The sequence below is a fragment of the Rhipicephalus microplus genome, chromosome 9 (genome assembly GCF_043290135.1).
Source record: "Rhipicephalus microplus isolate Deutch F79 chromosome 9, USDA_Rmic, whole genome shotgun sequence".
Lineage (NCBI taxonomy): Eukaryota > Metazoa > Arthropoda > Arachnida > Ixodida > Ixodidae > Rhipicephalus > Rhipicephalus microplus.
The window spans coordinates 57,365,026-57,381,632 of NC_134708.1; the positions used below are offsets into that span (position 1 = coordinate 57,365,026).

Genomic DNA, 16,607 nt, shown 5'->3' on the forward strand with positions numbered 1-16,607 from the left:
TGTTGGCGCGCCTGTGAAGCCTGTAGACGGTTACGGGCGACTTGGCGCGCGTGGTCGGCGCGGGCAATGGCTTCACCAGCATATTCAGTGGCCGCAGGTAGTAACGTGTCTAAAGGTAGAGTTGGGTCCCGGCCATATAGTAGGTAGAAGGGCGAATATCCGGCAGTGTTGTGACGAGATGAGTTGTAGGCGAACGTCACATACGGCAAATGAATGTCCCAATCGTGGTGGTCTGGCGCAACGTATTTGGCAAGCATATCGGTTAGGGTCCTGTTAAGGCGCTCCGTGAGGCCATTTGACTGGGGATGGTACGACGTAGTAAATTTGTGCTTGGTATGACAAGACCTCAGGATTTCATGAACGACAGCTGATAAGAACGTGCGACCACGGTCGGTGAGAAGTTGACGGGGAGCACCATGCACTAATATTATGTCGTACAGCAGAAAGTCCGCAACGTCGGTAGCGCAGCTGGTCGGGAGTGCTCGTGTGATTGCGTACCGCGTAGCGTAGTCCGTTGCAACAGCAATCCATTTATTTCCGGCTGTGGAGAGTGGAAAAGGGCCCAACAGGTCGAGACCAACTCGGAAGAAAGGCTCGTTGGGAACGTCGATCGGCTGAAGGTAGCCGGCTGGGAGGGCAGACGGCGTTTTGCGACGCTGACAAGGCTCACAAGCGGCGACATAGCGTCGAACAGAGCGGGCAAGTCCAGGCCAAAAAACCCGACGTCGTACTCGATCGTACGTGCGAGAAACGCCCAAATGGCCCGTTATGGGAGCGTCATGGAGTTGATGCAGGACAGAGGAACGCAGGTGCGCTGGGATGACAGGAAGTAAGTCTGATCCGAAGGAATCAATGTTTCGGCGATATAGGATCCCGTCTTTCACCAAAAACATTCGTACGGACGGGTCGCGTGGCGTTGACTCCAATTTGTCAATGATGGCTCGTAAAGAAGCATCCTGACGTTGCTCTTCGCCAATGTTTAACAGCTGCGACACGGAAAAAACGTCCATGATAGCGTCGGTATCGGTTGCTTCGTCAACAGGGTTGCGGGATAAACAATCCGCATCCTGATGTAATCGCCCTGTTTTGTACATTACAGAGAACGTGTACTCTTGAAGGCGTAGAGCCCAACGAGTGAGACGTCCCGTGGGGTCTTTCAGGGAGGCTAGCCAGCAGAGCGCGTGATGATCCGTGACAACACGGAATGAGCGCCCGTACAGGTATGGGCGAAACTTGGCGACTGCCCATACAAGGGCGAGGCACTCGCGCTCCGTGATGGAATAGTTGCGCTCGGCTGGAGATAGTAGTCGACTTGCGTAGGCTATAACACGGTCGTGTCCGCGTTGTTGCTGCAATAGCACAGCTCCTATGCCGTGTCCACTGGCGTCCGTGTGAACCTCGGTTGGGGCTAATGGATCAAAGTGAGCCAAGATTGGTGGCGTTGTAAGCAGTGTCGTAAGTTGCGAAAACGATGACGCTTGATCATGGCCCCAGGTAAACGACGCGTCTTTCTTCAAGAGGTCTGTGAGTGGGCGTGCAATGGTCGCAAAGTCCTTCACAAAGCGTCTGAAATACGAGCACAACCCCACAAAACTGCGGACATCCTTTGTGGTCCTCGGAACGGGAAAGTTCGTGACTGCACGAATTTTCTCTGGGTCTGGACGCACGCCTTGAGCATCGACAAGGTGACCAAGCACGGAAATTTGGCGACGAGCGAAGTGGCACTTGGAGGCGTTAAGCTGGAGTCCGGCTCGGCGAAAAACGTCCAAAATAGCTGACAAAAGATCGAGATGCGAGTCGAATGTGGGCGAAAAGACAATAACATCGTCAAGGTAACACAAGCAGGTGGACCATTTCAACCCTTGAAGCAATGAGTCCATCATTCTTTCAAATGTGGCTGGTGCATTGCAGAGTGCAAAGGGCATCACCTTAAACTGATAAAGACCATCAGGAGTGATGAATGCGGTCTTCTCGCGATCCATCTCGTCGACGGCTATCTGCCAGTACCCTGACCGAAGGTCAATAGTTGAAAAATAGGTGGCACCGTACAGGCAGTCGAGGGCGTCGTCGATGCGAGGTAAAGGGTAAACGTCTTTTTTGGTAATTTTGTTAAGGTGACGGTAATCGACACAAAAGCGCCATGTTCCATCTTTCTTTCTAACAAGGACGACTGGAGACGCCCAGGGGCTGCATGAAGGCTCGATAATGTTTTTCGCAAGCATTTTGCCAACTTCATGTTGTAATATTGCACGCTCCGACGCCGACACACGGTAGGGGCGTCGGTGAATGGGGGTTGCATGGCCAGTATTTATGCGATGGGTGACAATGGTCGTTTGGCCTAAAGAGTTGCTGGCAAAGTCGAAAATGCTACGATAGCCCTCAAGAACGTGGCAAAGCGCTGAAGCTTGCTCAGACGTGAGGTCCGATGACACCATTCGCTCAATGTCGGCACCCCAAGAACGTGATGGAGTGGAACCACTGACTGAGCTGCAGCAATCGTCAACTCTGAAGGGCTCGACATGGTCATCTTGGAGAGCAGTAATTTTGGCCAGGGAGATACCCTGTGGCAGAACTTGGGTGGTGACTGAAAAGTTGACCAGTGGAAGGAAGGTGCGGTTTCTCTTAATCGTCAGAATCATACGCGGCACAGCAACCCCATGCGTAAGCATCACTGCAGGAATCGGGGCCACCATGTAATCACCATCAGGTACTGGCGGCGTGGAGGATAAGTCGACATGTGTGACGGAGTTAGGAGGGAGACGCGTGAAATCAATGCAGCAGAGGCTGGTTTGCGGTGGGCTAGGCGGGTCGGAAAAGAGGGGTAAATCGAGATGGAGAGAGCCAGCTGAACAGTCTATGAGGGCAGAGTGCGTGGCTAGAAAATCCATACCGAGAATGAGTTCATGAGGGCAATGTTCGATAACGGCGAAAAGAACGACAGTGCTTCTCTCCCCAATAGACACTCGCGCAGAGCACATGCCAAGAATTGCGGCAGTTCCTCCATCGGCGACTCGTACAGCTCGGTTGAGGGCGGGCGTGACAACTTTTCTAAGTCGGCGGCGAAGGTTAGCACTCATAATGGACACATGCGCGCCAGTATCTATCAACGCACTGACACGAACATTGTCGACAGTAACGTCCAAAAGGTTCCGGTTAGTTGTTAACGTTAATCGAGGATTTCTTACGAAGGTCGTCAACGCAGCTCCACCTCCAGAAGCTGCACGGCCTAGTTTTCCGGTCGGAGATGCTGCGAATAGGTCGGGGAGGCAGCACGGCGTTGTGGGGGCGACCGGGACTGACGACGAGCAGGGGACGGTGACCGGTCGTAGCGAGGTCTGCTGAGAGGTGCTGTAGGAGCGGAAAATGTGGTCGGCGTTGATGAAGAAAGTGATGGGGACGATTGGCGAGCAGAAGTGGTGGGATACTGAGGTGCATAATGGGACGGTGGAGCCCAGCGGCTGCGGCAGTGACGTGCGATATGACCAACGCGTCGACAGTTGAAACATATGGGCCTATCATCAAGGGTACGCCATTGGGACGGATTGCGTTGTATGCGAGGAGCAGAAGGGGGACGAAAAGAAGGTGCAGCAGAGTATACGGCAGGTACAGGATGTAGGCCGACATTCGATAGCTCTTGACGAACGATGGCTTGTATCAAAGAAATCGTGGTAGGGGAAGGCGCAGGCGTCGGTAGTGGCGTGGCTACCGGTTGTGCTGCCTCGACCTCTCGACGAATGATGCGTGTGAGGTTGTCACATGGAGGGGCCTGGTGGAAGACGTCGTCACACGAAGAGGTGGCCGCTGTGTTCGGAAGGCGCACGATGTTTTGGGTTACACGGCGGGCTTTAGCTTGTTCGAGACGTCGGCATTCTTTAAGGATGTTGTCGATGCTCGAGATGTTGTTAAAAACCAGCAGGTTGAAAGCATCATCGGCTATGCCTTTCAAGACGTGGTTAACCTTTTCGTCTTCGGACATGGACTGGTCGGCCTTGGAACAAAGGGCCAAAACGTCAAGAATGTAGGAGACGTACGATTCGGTAGAAGACTGGGCCCGTGTGGCAAGAGTCTTCTTCGCAGCGAGCTGACGACCAGATGAATCTCCAAACAGGTCACGTATCTTTTCTTTGAAGAGATCCCAGCTCGTTATGTCGGCTTCGTGGCTTTCAAACCATGTTCGGGGAGTGCCGTCCAGGTAGAAAAGCACGTTGGCGAGCATGAGCGTGGGATCCCAGCGGTGAGTTGCACTGACGCGCTCGTACCGCTTCAGCCAAGTGTCGAGGTCGATCGTACCATCACCGGAGAAAGTGCCGGGATACCGGAGGTGCGGGAGTGTGACGTAGGTGGTGGCTTGGACTGACGAGGGCGGCGTAGAGCAAGTACCAGCAGTCGAAGCAGTCGAAAGCTCACCGATGGTGCGACCGCTGCGCGTCTCCATCGAGGTACAGGGGTCGTCCACCTCCACCAATAATGTTACGAGTAACTTCTTTAATGATCTATTTACAGCGCACAGAACTCGACGAGTAAGATGGCGCCAGACCAGCATCCAACGGAGAAACCCACTTCGTCCTCCTCTTTCTTGCAGCCGTGTTTAGCCGCATTTTCGTATCAATATTATTGATCCTACTATTATTGCTATTGCTCTTTAACGACAGAAATGCACATGGGAATTACGCTTATACAAAGAGGTGGCGTTTACGACGTGCGCTTATGGTCGTGACGTGCACAGACCTAGCTCTTAAAGCGTGCGACAAACCCTCGAAACTGTGTTCGCTGATGGCAGATTTAGGACGTTTTTATGACCATCGGATCAAGAAGCAATGAACTCCGCTGCTAAAGATATCCGATGTTTACTCCGGAAAGTTTTTGAGGAACTCTTTGAGTTAGTTTATCTTCAACAACATTCAAACTGTGCCCTCTTATTCCGTCTGGTGTATTCGAGTAAGGCAAGGTGGAAAGAATGAAACACTTCTCCGCGTTTTCCTAATTTCGCATACGTACAGCTCCATGCACAGATACAAACACTGCACAAACATCGCTAAAGCGTGGTTGTACCTCGCCACCTCCGTTTTTATCGAAAAAATTTGGTATGTGGCCCTGTTTTACCCACCTTGACAGAAAAAGCTGCGAAGCCGAAATATCAACTATCATTTCTACTACAGACCGAATGAATTACTTACTTATTCTTACTACGTATTATTGAAACGTGAATAAATGATTTGCGAATGAAACAAGAATGACAGCAGCACAATAATTTAGTTCAGCTATAGTAAAATCATCGTATAAAATGGGAACTACACAAAAATGAGCGCTGAAAAAGTCTTGTGGCCTTCTTTTTCTTGTGGCCTTCTTTTTCTTGTGCCCCCCTTCCTAGCCTTTTGCGCTGCTTGAGAAAAGAAACGTGAACCGATCCCATTCAGCCAAGTGTGTATTTGGTTGACTTAGTTACACAAACTAGTTAGCTCGGCCAGTACATTTTCTCGGAGGATTGCATGAAGCGACGCGCAATGGTGTGCTCCTGGAACTGTACGAAACAAAATGGCGTATGTGAAGTACTCTTTAGAAGCGAGTGGCAGTAAATAGGACTGCAAGACTAGCACTCCGTCACTAAGAGAATCCTAGAGGCGAGCGAAACGTAAACATTAAATGGTGTTCCATCTCGAGCAAGGAAATGTAAGTATGTTTGTAGAAAATGGAATTGCACCTCGGGCGTTCTCTCTGAACAGCTCTCCAGCTAGAGCTTCATTGCTTTTTCTTTTTAAGAGGAGCAAGAATATATGAACTCTTAAATAAAAAAATGATGCTATTCTCTAAACTTATACAGCCCAACACTACAAACAAACAAAAACAACTGAGTTTCAGGGTCCTCTCTGGGGAAATATACCCGCAGTCTTATTGCTTGAGCGCACTGAGGGCTTCGTTGAAATGTGCACAAAAACATAATTTTGAAGTGCTGCACATCTGCCGTCGTCCCATTATCCGCCTTTCGCTAAACAAAAAGTACAATGCTACAAAAAAGAACTTTTGAAAGTAGATGTTGAGTCGTATGTCATCGTCAAATGAAGAGAAAGAATTGTAAGGAAGGTGCTCACAGCTTTTCCCTGTAAACACAAACGTCTGCGGTAGGAAGTTTGGGTAAACTTGGAGCGTTGTTCAAACGAAAGACATGCATATGAAAAATTGTGAATTGGAGCTTGTTGACATTCTACACTTGCGTAAGCAAATATTTTAGGAGTTTCCTTTAATAAACTTAGATATAAATACATTTGGGCAAAAGTACTGCTGTGTATTTCGAAATGATACATCTGGACAGATAAAAACATGGGAAGAAAACAGCTTGGTTTTGTTCTTCTACACGAATAGAACCTTCTAAACTATTTTTTTACAAATGCTAAAAAAAAGAGATGTTTAGGCACAAGTCGCGTTTTGTCTCATGTTTTATGTTGGAAGGAACAAGAAACTGAAACATTGTGTATGTACTTTCCACACTTCTCCACCATGCGGCCTTTAAGCTTTCGTTTTTAACATGTTCAAAAAGAAAAAAGAACAACGAGACATAACGTGGTTTTCGAACGAGTAGGGTGGCTTAACCAATACCATAAATATGAAAAAAAAGCAGAATATAAACTGCAGGAGTGATGATTGTGCTATTTTCTTTGACGAGTATAGTTTTCGGGAGGCAGCCTCTGTGACAACCTGCACGTTTGTGTAATGCATGTGCAGTCCTCTCGTGGACATTGCACTTGTGTAGCGCTACCCGTGCCCTAAAGCACATACGTGGCAAGAATAATGTAGACGTCACTCTTGTGGTTTCCGGTGCAGATGCTGGCGCCATCTTCAGCGGGGACAGGCCAACTTCCTTGATCCAGCCAGCGTGGTGCTACAGAGGATAGCGGAAGCATTGCAGTCGTGGACTCCTCCGTTAGGTGGCGAAATGTCGCTAGCGCGCTTCTGTTGGGAATGTCACTCTGTATATGGTGAGATACGTGGCATGCTTGCGTTGATTTTCCTTTCTTTTCAACCATTCATTCATTTTAAATGCGAAGCATTAGTGTGCGCACTGCATGCACACTTTGACTATCTATCTATCTATCTATCTATCTATCTATCTATCTATCTATCTATCTATCTATCTATCTATCTATCTATCTATCTATCTATCTATCTATCTATCTAGCCACTTAGGACATTTAGCTGTCCTGGCCGTTTCGAGAATGGTATCGATACCAAACTTGGTACGGCATAACATGACTTTATGGGAAACATATATGACTAGTCACAACACAAAAATTATGACACATATGTCATGAATGTCATGATTTACACGTCATTGTCCCTGAAGCTCTTGCGGTGGTTTCGTTCACATGGCATGTTGCAAAACTGGTATGGTAGGACATGATTGCATGACGAACACAAGCGACAGACTCTAGCACGAAAATCATGACATGCGTGTCATGTAACAACATGACTACATGCCACGCTCATGATGCGCTCACGGCCGTTTCGCTAGCGTCACATATACCAAATTTGGTATTACGGGACGTGAATGGATGACGAACGTATGATACTGGTGCAAACATGATAATCATGAGATGCGTGTCATGTAACAACATGACTATTTGCTACGCTCATGATACCCTCGCGACCGTTTAACTAGCTTTACATGTACCAAACACGTTATTACACGTCGCGAACTGGTGACATACGTAAATGACACATCAAAACATGGTAATCACGACATGCGTGTCATGTAACAACTGGATTTCACGCCACACTCATGATGTGCTCACGGCCGTTTCGCTAGCTTCACATATGCCAAATTCGGTATTTCGTGACGCCAATGGAAGACGAAGGTATGTGGTGGATGCAAACACAATAAACATGAGATCCGTGTCATGTGAGAACATGACTACATGCCGCATTCAAGGCGCCAATACATTTCAACGTAACGCTGTACGCGTGCTCGCCGGCGTTCATTTCATCGCGTCACGCCGGCGTTGTCATGCCAGGCGCTGGTCCTGCAATATACTCGCAGGCGCCCGCCGCGCTGCGTTGCTTTGGCGCATGCTCGTTTCAACGCGTCCGGCATCCCCCATCACGAGAAGAGGGAGACGCAGTGTTGTGTGTGTAACGCAGCGGTGCGAAATGCAGCATGTCGCATTTCCCGCTGGTTGCCGTCAGGCCGCGCTGATGGACGCTGGTCGCGCCTGGCGTAAGGATATATAGTACTCGCTTTTTGCAAACGTAGCATCACTCAACGTTTCTAGATTAAAAAAGTATCTAGTAACGTTGGCATCACTGTGCCCAGAGTGCGCGCGCGTCAATGATAAATTGGAGTATATTGGGCTCTTCATGATGTGCTCGCGGCCGTTTTGACAGCTCCGCATATGCCAAACTTGATGTTACTTGACGTGAATGGATGACAAAATTATGACTGGCGCGAACATGATAATTCTGAAACACGTGTCATGTAAGAACATGACAACATATTATGCTCATAGCGTGCTCGCGGCCGTTTCGCTAGCGCACCAAATACTAAACTTGGTATCACGTGACGAGAATAGACGACGAAGGTAAGCGACACATCCAAACATAGCAATCATGACACGGAAGTCATGTACGGAATCATTTAGCTCCCCCTCGCAACGTTTTGCTGATTTAAAGTGACATATCAACATTTCTCATTCGCGCTTCGCATATCATAGATTCTCCCTGTACGTGGGATCTGCCTTTTTTTTAAATCTCAAAGTGGCAATTTACTATTAGCGAGGGTGGCAACAATCCTCTCATGCCACCCGATCACCTTCACTAATTGCAAAGTTAGATGCAATCATTCCTTTAATTAGAACTGGGGTCGCTAGCTCTCTTAAAATGTCTACCTCCGCAGTAAACGCTAGTTATGAAGGAAGCCACTGAATGTGTCATGTGCCTCATGTTTGATGATTTTCGGACATATTTCATGAACGTCTGTTTGTTATGGTACTCTAATGATTGCTTCGACAGTCACGGTGTCGAATACCGATCATGATGGCTGCAGTTTGATGAAAATAGAATGCTAGAGGTTGGTGTAGGTTCACGGTAAAACAGTCCAGGTATTCGAAACTTCCGGAACTTTCCTCCGTGGCGTTCCTCATAAATATATGGTGGCTTTGGGATGTGGAACCAAAACAAGTGCGATTGCATTTCCTGAAATGCACTATATAATTGTGTTTCGTAGCAGCGATAAAAGAGCTATAGGTTGCACCACAGGAGTTAACTGATTCATTCCTCATATAATACACAAGGTGCTTCCGTGATGTAAAACCTAAATAAGTATGATAACATTTTTTGAAACACTCTATGTAATCACGTTTGGTGGCAGTGTTGAAAGAGCTGTAAGCTGGACCACATACGTTTGCTGAATAATTATTACGTCACTTTATACAGTACTATGCGCTGAACAATCATGAACAGTCATAGAGAACGAAAAAGAAAGAAAAGAGTGTTAGTCATACGAGTGAAGCCCACCGTACTTACATTAAGGCTTTCGCAAACGCGGATGTACCCTACTTTGAAAATGTTACACATCATGTACCCTGATCTATACCCAAGTAATCTTTGTCCACATTGTGGGGAAATAGCTTCATTAGAACACATGCTCTGGCAGTGCACCAAATTCACTCATTTATCGAACATCACCTCTGCCAGGTGGGAGGCGGCAATCCGCAGCTCGTCCTTGGCAGATCAGCTCTGGGCTTTCCAACAAGCCCGCGAGGCGGCTGAGGAGCTTTGCATCTCAGTCCCCACGTGGGAGCTGCCTTCAACACAGTGATCTGTGTTTTGGAGGCCCAAATAAAAGTTTATCCAATCCAATCCAACGTGAGAGAGTGTTATAGGCTTTAGTACGCTCTGTGGCGCTCCATTTTTGAACCTTCTGCGTGAACCGGCCGGTTTGCACCGAACAAATGCGTCTCAGATAAAAACTGCCAACGGCGTAATTTGAAGTCTCGGCAAGTATTGTTGCATGCGTGATCTTGATTCAGAAGGCTACGTGTTGGATCGACGCTGCCGACTTCAAAACAGTCTGGCTGACCAAGTCCGGCTGCGTGACGTCATGGTCTCCCTTTTCTTTCTTTTTCCCTCTGTGAACATTCACCAACTGGCCCCATTCATTGCTTTGTTCAATGCATAAACTGTAGGTTTCAACTGTTCGAAGTTTTGCCCTGGAGTAACGCGTTGACCCGCCTTTTGGATGCTCTTGACCGTTCAAGGAGCTGTCGGTGTAACCTGACGCTTCAGGACATACTTCCCGATGACCCTCGACAGTATGACAAGACGTCGCCGCCCAAGAAGAATGGTGAGTGGCAAACGTTTCTATCTTTTAGGAGCAAAGCTCCTTATAGTGGCACCCGTTCGTCCCCCGTAGTATGTAACAAGTATAACATTTTGACCTCCAAGGTGGTGCCGGTGAGAGACTTCTCTGCGTTGTTGAACAATAAAAAAATAGTGCTCAATGTACATGTCAATGGCTGCTAACGAAAATTGAGAGACAGGAGCATTCGGCTTTTAGTTAACGCGCAGGCTGCGATCACCATTAGCAGCCATTGGCATGTACATTTAGCCCTATCTGACAAAAAAGGGTTGCTACAATATACTCGCTGGGTGTAACCTCCTTAGCTTTAGAAAGGTTTAGCGACCGTTGAGCCGCAGTGCCGTGAATACAATGAACTTGTATATACCATGAATGAACTCGAGGCGATTAAAAATGGGAAGTAGATACGAAGCGGAAGCCGTAAGAAAGTAAAAGCTGAATTCTCCGTCTCTCATTTCTTATTAGCAGCCATTGGCATGTACATTGAGCACTATCTGACTGAAAAAGTTTGCTACGTCATCCTCGCTGGGCGTAACCTCCTTGGTTTTCGAAAGGTTTAGCGAGCGTTCGGCCGCAGTGCCATGAATACAGTGAACTAGTATATACCATGAACTCGAGGTGGTTAAAGGTGAGAAGTGGACCCGAAGCGCCAGCCGTAAGAAAGTGTGCGTGCGCCATTTCTCGTTTAGTCCTTGGAATGTCCGCTGGATGGCGGTGCTTCTATATGGGGAATATATGATGAAAAGATGCGAGATGGTGGTACTTGGAGTGTTGAATAGATGAACGAACGGACACATAGACAGATGCATAAATGGACGCACGAACGGATGCAGGGGTGGCTGCATGGACGAACGCAGGGACGGACGCACGAACAGACACACGCACGGACGGGCTGATGGACGCATGGACGGTCACACTGACGGACGGAAGCAAGAGCGAATGGACGGACGAATTCTTCGCCCCACTCTCCATCATTCACTCCGTGGATATGCTGCCATTTTTTTTCTATCTCCGTAGACGACGTCGTCTCACTGCACGACGTTCTGACCATGGACATTGCAAGTGATAAAAGAAATAAATGCCTCGAATGTAGACTTCTAAACTCACTGCATTATTTTTTATCACTATTGAACACACAAACACATTGTTGTATACAGTAAACTATTGTATGTTTATACAGTCATAAAGTACCCTAATTGTCGGAAGACCTTGCAAAGAGGGGCTGCCATAAAGGGTAAAACTATCAGCTTACTAGAAGTGGTACTTTCAGCATAACATCTACATGACACTTCTGGAAGTATAAAGGAACGCCGAATAGGACGCTGAAAAATAAACAAAGAACGCTTATTTAAAAATAGGTTACAATGAATACGAAGGAAGTGTGGCCAGCACAAAGAGTATTTATCGTTTTCTGGAAAATGAATGAGCAGAGAAAACAAAACATCATCAACTGGTCACGTGATAATGTGGCATCTGGATGTATACGTGAAAATAATAGCGATACGAAGAGAGAGAGAGATTGACTTTATTTAAACATATCCTGAGGAGGCTGAGAAAGGGCCATTCCGACCCTTAATTCAGCCTGGAGGCTCCGCCCAGGATGGCGCTGGCAGCCGAAGGCTTGTAGCGATGTCCCGGGCCCTCTGGACCGCCTGTAGTTGTAGCTTGTATTGATTGCTCTTGAGAGCTTCCTGCCAAGCCTCTTGGGTATTCAGTTGTGCTGCGCTATGGGTAGGGCACATCCAGAGCATGTGTTCAAAATTGCAATAGGGATGGTTGCAAAGGGAGCATGTGGGCGGTGTGTCGGGGTCGACTCTGCGTAAGGTGGATGGTGTTATGTACGTACGTGTTTGCAATCTTCTGAGAGTTAGAGCTTGTGCTTTGTTAAGTTTTGGGTGCGGTGCTGGGAAGGCACGTCTTTGTCCCCGGTAATGTGAAGTGATCTCGTGGTATGTGACTGCTTTGTCCTGGCTGCAGATATTCTCGTACCGCTCACTCATCGAGGGGTCGTTGTCCGCGGCGCGGCGTGTGAGCTCACGCGCCAGGCGGTTGACCTCTTCGTTGGGATCGCAGTGGTCGAGTCCCGTTAACTGTCCCATGTGGGCTGGGAACCAGGATACGCATATTTGAGCTTTCTCTTCCTTAACAAGGGTTTCTTTGCTCTCGTACTCTCTTATTGCGTTAACGGTGAGTTTTCCTGTGCTTCTAGCTACTAGGCCAGCCGCGAACGTTCGTGCCGCCGTCTTAGAGTCTGTGTATAATGTGGAGTAGGCTTGGCAGCTTTGCAAGGCTAGCGCGATCGCCATTTCCTCTGCTTCGTGGACATGGCTTGTTTGGACGGTTGCCGCGTTTATGAAGTTTCCGTCTATATCAACGACCGCTATGGCAAACGCCTCCCTGCCATAGTAGCGGGCGGCATCTACGAATAGCGCGTGCGTGTTGTGTTTTTTTGCCTTGTTTATGAGCGCCCTCGCTCTGTCCTTCCTTCGCCCTTTGTTGAACGTAGGGTGAACGTTGCGGGGGATTGGCTCAACCCTAATGTGTTTCCTCACGTCATTACCAAGTTGTGTTCTTTTCTCTGGTTGAAAAATTGGGCAAATGCCTGCGTCTCGTAGGATGAGATGGCCTGCCTGCATCAACGACAGGCGTGTGATCTGTGCCACTCTCTGAGCCTCGAAAATTTCTTCGGCTGTGTTTTGCAGACCACATTGCTCGAGTTTCTCGTTGCTCGTGCTATTGGGCAAGCCGAGTGCCGTTTTCAGTCCCTTGCGGAGCATGGAGTCGACCTTTTTGATTTCAGCCTTCGTAAGTTTCAAAAACGGGAACGCGTATGCTACGTGACTTACAAGAAAGGCGTGATACGCCTTCATGATGTTGTCTTCTAGGAGGCCTGCTCTCTTGTTGGCGATTCTAGCAATGCCTCTTGAAAAATTGTTCGTGCTTTTTTCAAGGCGCTTGAGTGCTTCTTTGTTGTGGCCCTCCTTGGCGCTTAACGTTAGCCCTAGTACTTTGACCGTATATACTTGCGGTATCGTTTGGTTATTCTGAGCTTTGAGCACTACTTGCGGCTCGTCCTCGCCCGAATTCCGTCGAGGGTGAAAGAGCGTTAGAGTAGATTTAGTGGGGGACAGTGCGAGTCCAGTTGGCTTAAGAAATTCTTCAGTTGTAGTCAGTGCTTGTTGAAGGATTCCTTCCAAGGCACCATATGAGTGGGCACATGGGACCCATATGGTAATATCATCCACGTATATGGCATGGTGCACGGATGGGATTTGAGCGAGCTTCTCCGACAACTTGTGCATCGCCACATTAAAGATCAATGGCGAGAGCACTGACCCTTGTGGGGTGCCGATATTTCCGAGTCGTTCGGGTTCGCCGCATTGCTCTCCTATGCGTATGGTGGCGGTTCGGTTCGCCAGAAAGCCTTTAATTTAGTTGTAGAATTTCTCGCCTAGGTTCATGTGTGATATTTCACCCAGTATGTGTTCATGTTTCACGGTGTCAAAGGCCTTAGCGAGGTCCAGGGCTAATATAGCTTTGGGCGTGTGGCGGAGGCCGTAACATATGTGTTCTCTTAACATCAACATGGCGTCCTGTGTGGACAGTGCCCTGCGGAAGCCAATAATGTTGTGTCGAAAGAGCCCATTGCTCTCAATGTGGTCTATGATACGGTTGAGTATTGCATGCTTAGCTACTTTTCCAACGCAAGATGTGAGTGATATGGGCCTTAAGTTATCGATGCTCAGTGGTTTTCCAGGTTTCGGGATGAGCGAAACCTTGGTACTACGCCATTCTTTAGGCACGGTACCCGCTTCCCATGCCTCATTTATCTTCTTAGTAATGATTACGATTGCTTTATCGTCTAGATTTCGTAGCAGTTTATTGTCGATTCCATCTGGCCACGGCGCCGATCTGCCATTGAGTTGTTGTAGAGCGTACCGTATTTCAGCTTCGCTGAATGGTTCGTCAAGCTTTTCTTGCGGTCGACCTCCATATGAGGGATTTTTGTTTTCCCAGGCTACTGATTTGCTTTCCAGTGGGAGATATTTTTGGCCTAGCGTTTTGAGGAGAGCTTGGGATCCACCACTATCCTGGGCGTGCTTGTGCACCCATCGTTCAATTTGCAGCTGGGTGCCACCTCTGGTGGGTTTGTCGCTGTCCGCCATAAGGTGTTTGAGCAGCCCCCATTTGCTTCCCTTCCTCATTTTGCCATCTTCTTCGTCACATGTGTTGTTCCACTGCTGGGCGCAGATTGTCTTGGCGTGAGATTCGATTTCGCGGCCAAGGTCCGCGATTTTTGTGCGTAAGTGTCTGTTGAGCTTGTTTTTACGCCACACTTCTTTTAGGTCATGCCTTTTTTGCAGCAAACTGGCCAGGTGAGAGTCCATTGCCTGGATGGATTCATCAGTCTCAACTTTTTTGGTGGCCTCATTCGCTGCCATTTTTAATTCATTTAAGAGAGCTTCATATGATAGTTCTGTATTGCCCTTCTGCTCCTGTATTTTACGGAACTGGTCCCAGTCTGGGATTTTGAATTTTCTCGGCGCTTTCGCCTCGTTCTCAACGGTAATTTCTAGGACGCAGTGGTCGCTACCTAGGTTTTCGGCGAGGTTATCCCAGGTAGCTCTGACGTTCTTGGTGAAAGTTAAGTCTGGCATTGTGTCCCGCTGTACCGAATCACCTCTTCTTGAAGGGAGGGCAAGGTTGTTTATCAGCTGCAGGTCCAGCGCATTCGCGCTTTCTGCTAGCTTGATGCCTTTGCCTTCGCTTTTTAAGTATCCCCATTCGGTACTCCTGGCGTTAAAATCGCCCGCTACTATGAGCGGATTGTCACCCGCCGTTTTTACCGCCAAGGTAAGACATATGTTGAAATTTCTTTTCTTATCTGATGGAGAACTGTAAACATTGAGCACGAAGAGGCTTCTTTTAACAGCCCTGTGTGGTAAGATTTCCACCAGGACCGTTTCCAGGCCTTTTTCGTATACGGGGGCGTCCCTTTCGGCGAACATTATGTCCTTCCGGATGAAGGTAGCCACTCCTCGCGTCTTGTTCTGCTCGGGGTGCAGGGTCGGCCTGGCTACCCTGTACCCCTGTATGCCAATGCTTTTAGCAGTTTTGCTTTCTCCACATTCCTGTAGCAATATTATATGCGGCTTTTTTTACAGGCTAGCAATAGCTGTGTTAGTGCTGCTTTGCGTTTCTGAAGTGAGTTACAGTTCCACTGCCAGATCTTAATCTCGTTACGGTCAGCAGCCATTTTGGCTTGGTAGCTTGTGTGCGTCGCGGCTTGTTATTTCCGCGATATTGCGTGCATTGACTGGTCGGACGTTAGCTCTAGAAGGTATGCTCGGCACGCTTGCCGTAACCGCTGGTTTGTCCGCGCTTAGGCTCTGAGGAGCACCTGCCCCAGCTGGGTTGGTTGCCATCTTCTCCAGGCTCACGAGCCTCTGGTCAGCTTTGTCAGTGTAAGTCTTAAAGGTTTCCATAAACTTGGCAAGCATGTTCGCCAACGTATCAATATTGTCGTTGAGCTTAGTTGTCACGGACTCGACATTTTTTAGTAGGGCTTGTTTTTCTATCGAGACCATCTCGATCTCCTCCGTCGTGTCGCTGTCGCTGTCTACGGCTTTGCGTTTGTGTGTGTTGTGGATCGTTTGTTGTGAGCGTGTTGTCGGTGGTGCCGGTGAGCTCGACAGATTAATTCCGTGAACGCTCTCTATTCTAGCTATTGAGGCCCGGAGCTGTTCAAGCTCCTTCTTGCGGGCCCTGTTTTCTTGTTCAAGCGCTACAATACGAGAATCGGGAGCATGCTCTGGCTGTGCCTTACCTTTGGGCTGGCTACTTGTGCTTCGTGCTTCACCTGCAACCCTGCTGGCCCAGGAGCCATTGTTCGGCTGCTGCTGCTGCTGCGTGGCTGTTGGCCTCGTTCTCGATCGGGATCTGGAGCACTCCCGAGATGACAGGCGGTTGTCGGATCCCGACAGGGTCGAGGGGCGCCCTCCGGAACGAGAACGGCCTCTGGATCGAAAACGCCTTCTGGATCAGGAACGCCCTCTTGATCGGGATCTCCCCCTGGATGGAGAACGGTGATGGACGCTCGAAACGTTCTCCCGTCCCGGCACCTGGTTGTGGGAGGGTTCCTTAAACGTGACAGACGTTGGTGCGTCTTGACGTTGTTGTGCTTGCCACTCTTGCTGACATGTCGCCTTAGAAGACGACATTAACGAAGTGCGCGCGGGGCACTGGCGCTGTGGCACGA

At 48.6% G+C, this 16,607-nt stretch overlaps 1 protein-coding gene across 2 annotated transcripts in view; it reads left to right on the top strand.

Annotated features, from left to right (window-relative positions):
- The window catches only part of LOC119182752 (glycine receptor subunit alpha-2), a 154,988-nt gene that overhangs the window by 112,940 nt on the left and 25,441 nt on the right, over positions 1-16,607 (top strand). For both annotated transcript variants that reach the window (XM_075873695.1, XM_075873694.1), the window contains exons 2-3: positions 6,820-6,974; positions 10,248-10,333. In XM_075873695.1, coding sequence (XP_075729810.1) covers positions 6,958-6,974; positions 10,248-10,333 — 103 coding nt within the window. In that variant the 5' untranslated portion in view covers positions 6,820-6,957. The remainder of the gene's footprint in view (positions 1-6,819; positions 6,975-10,247; positions 10,334-16,607) is intronic.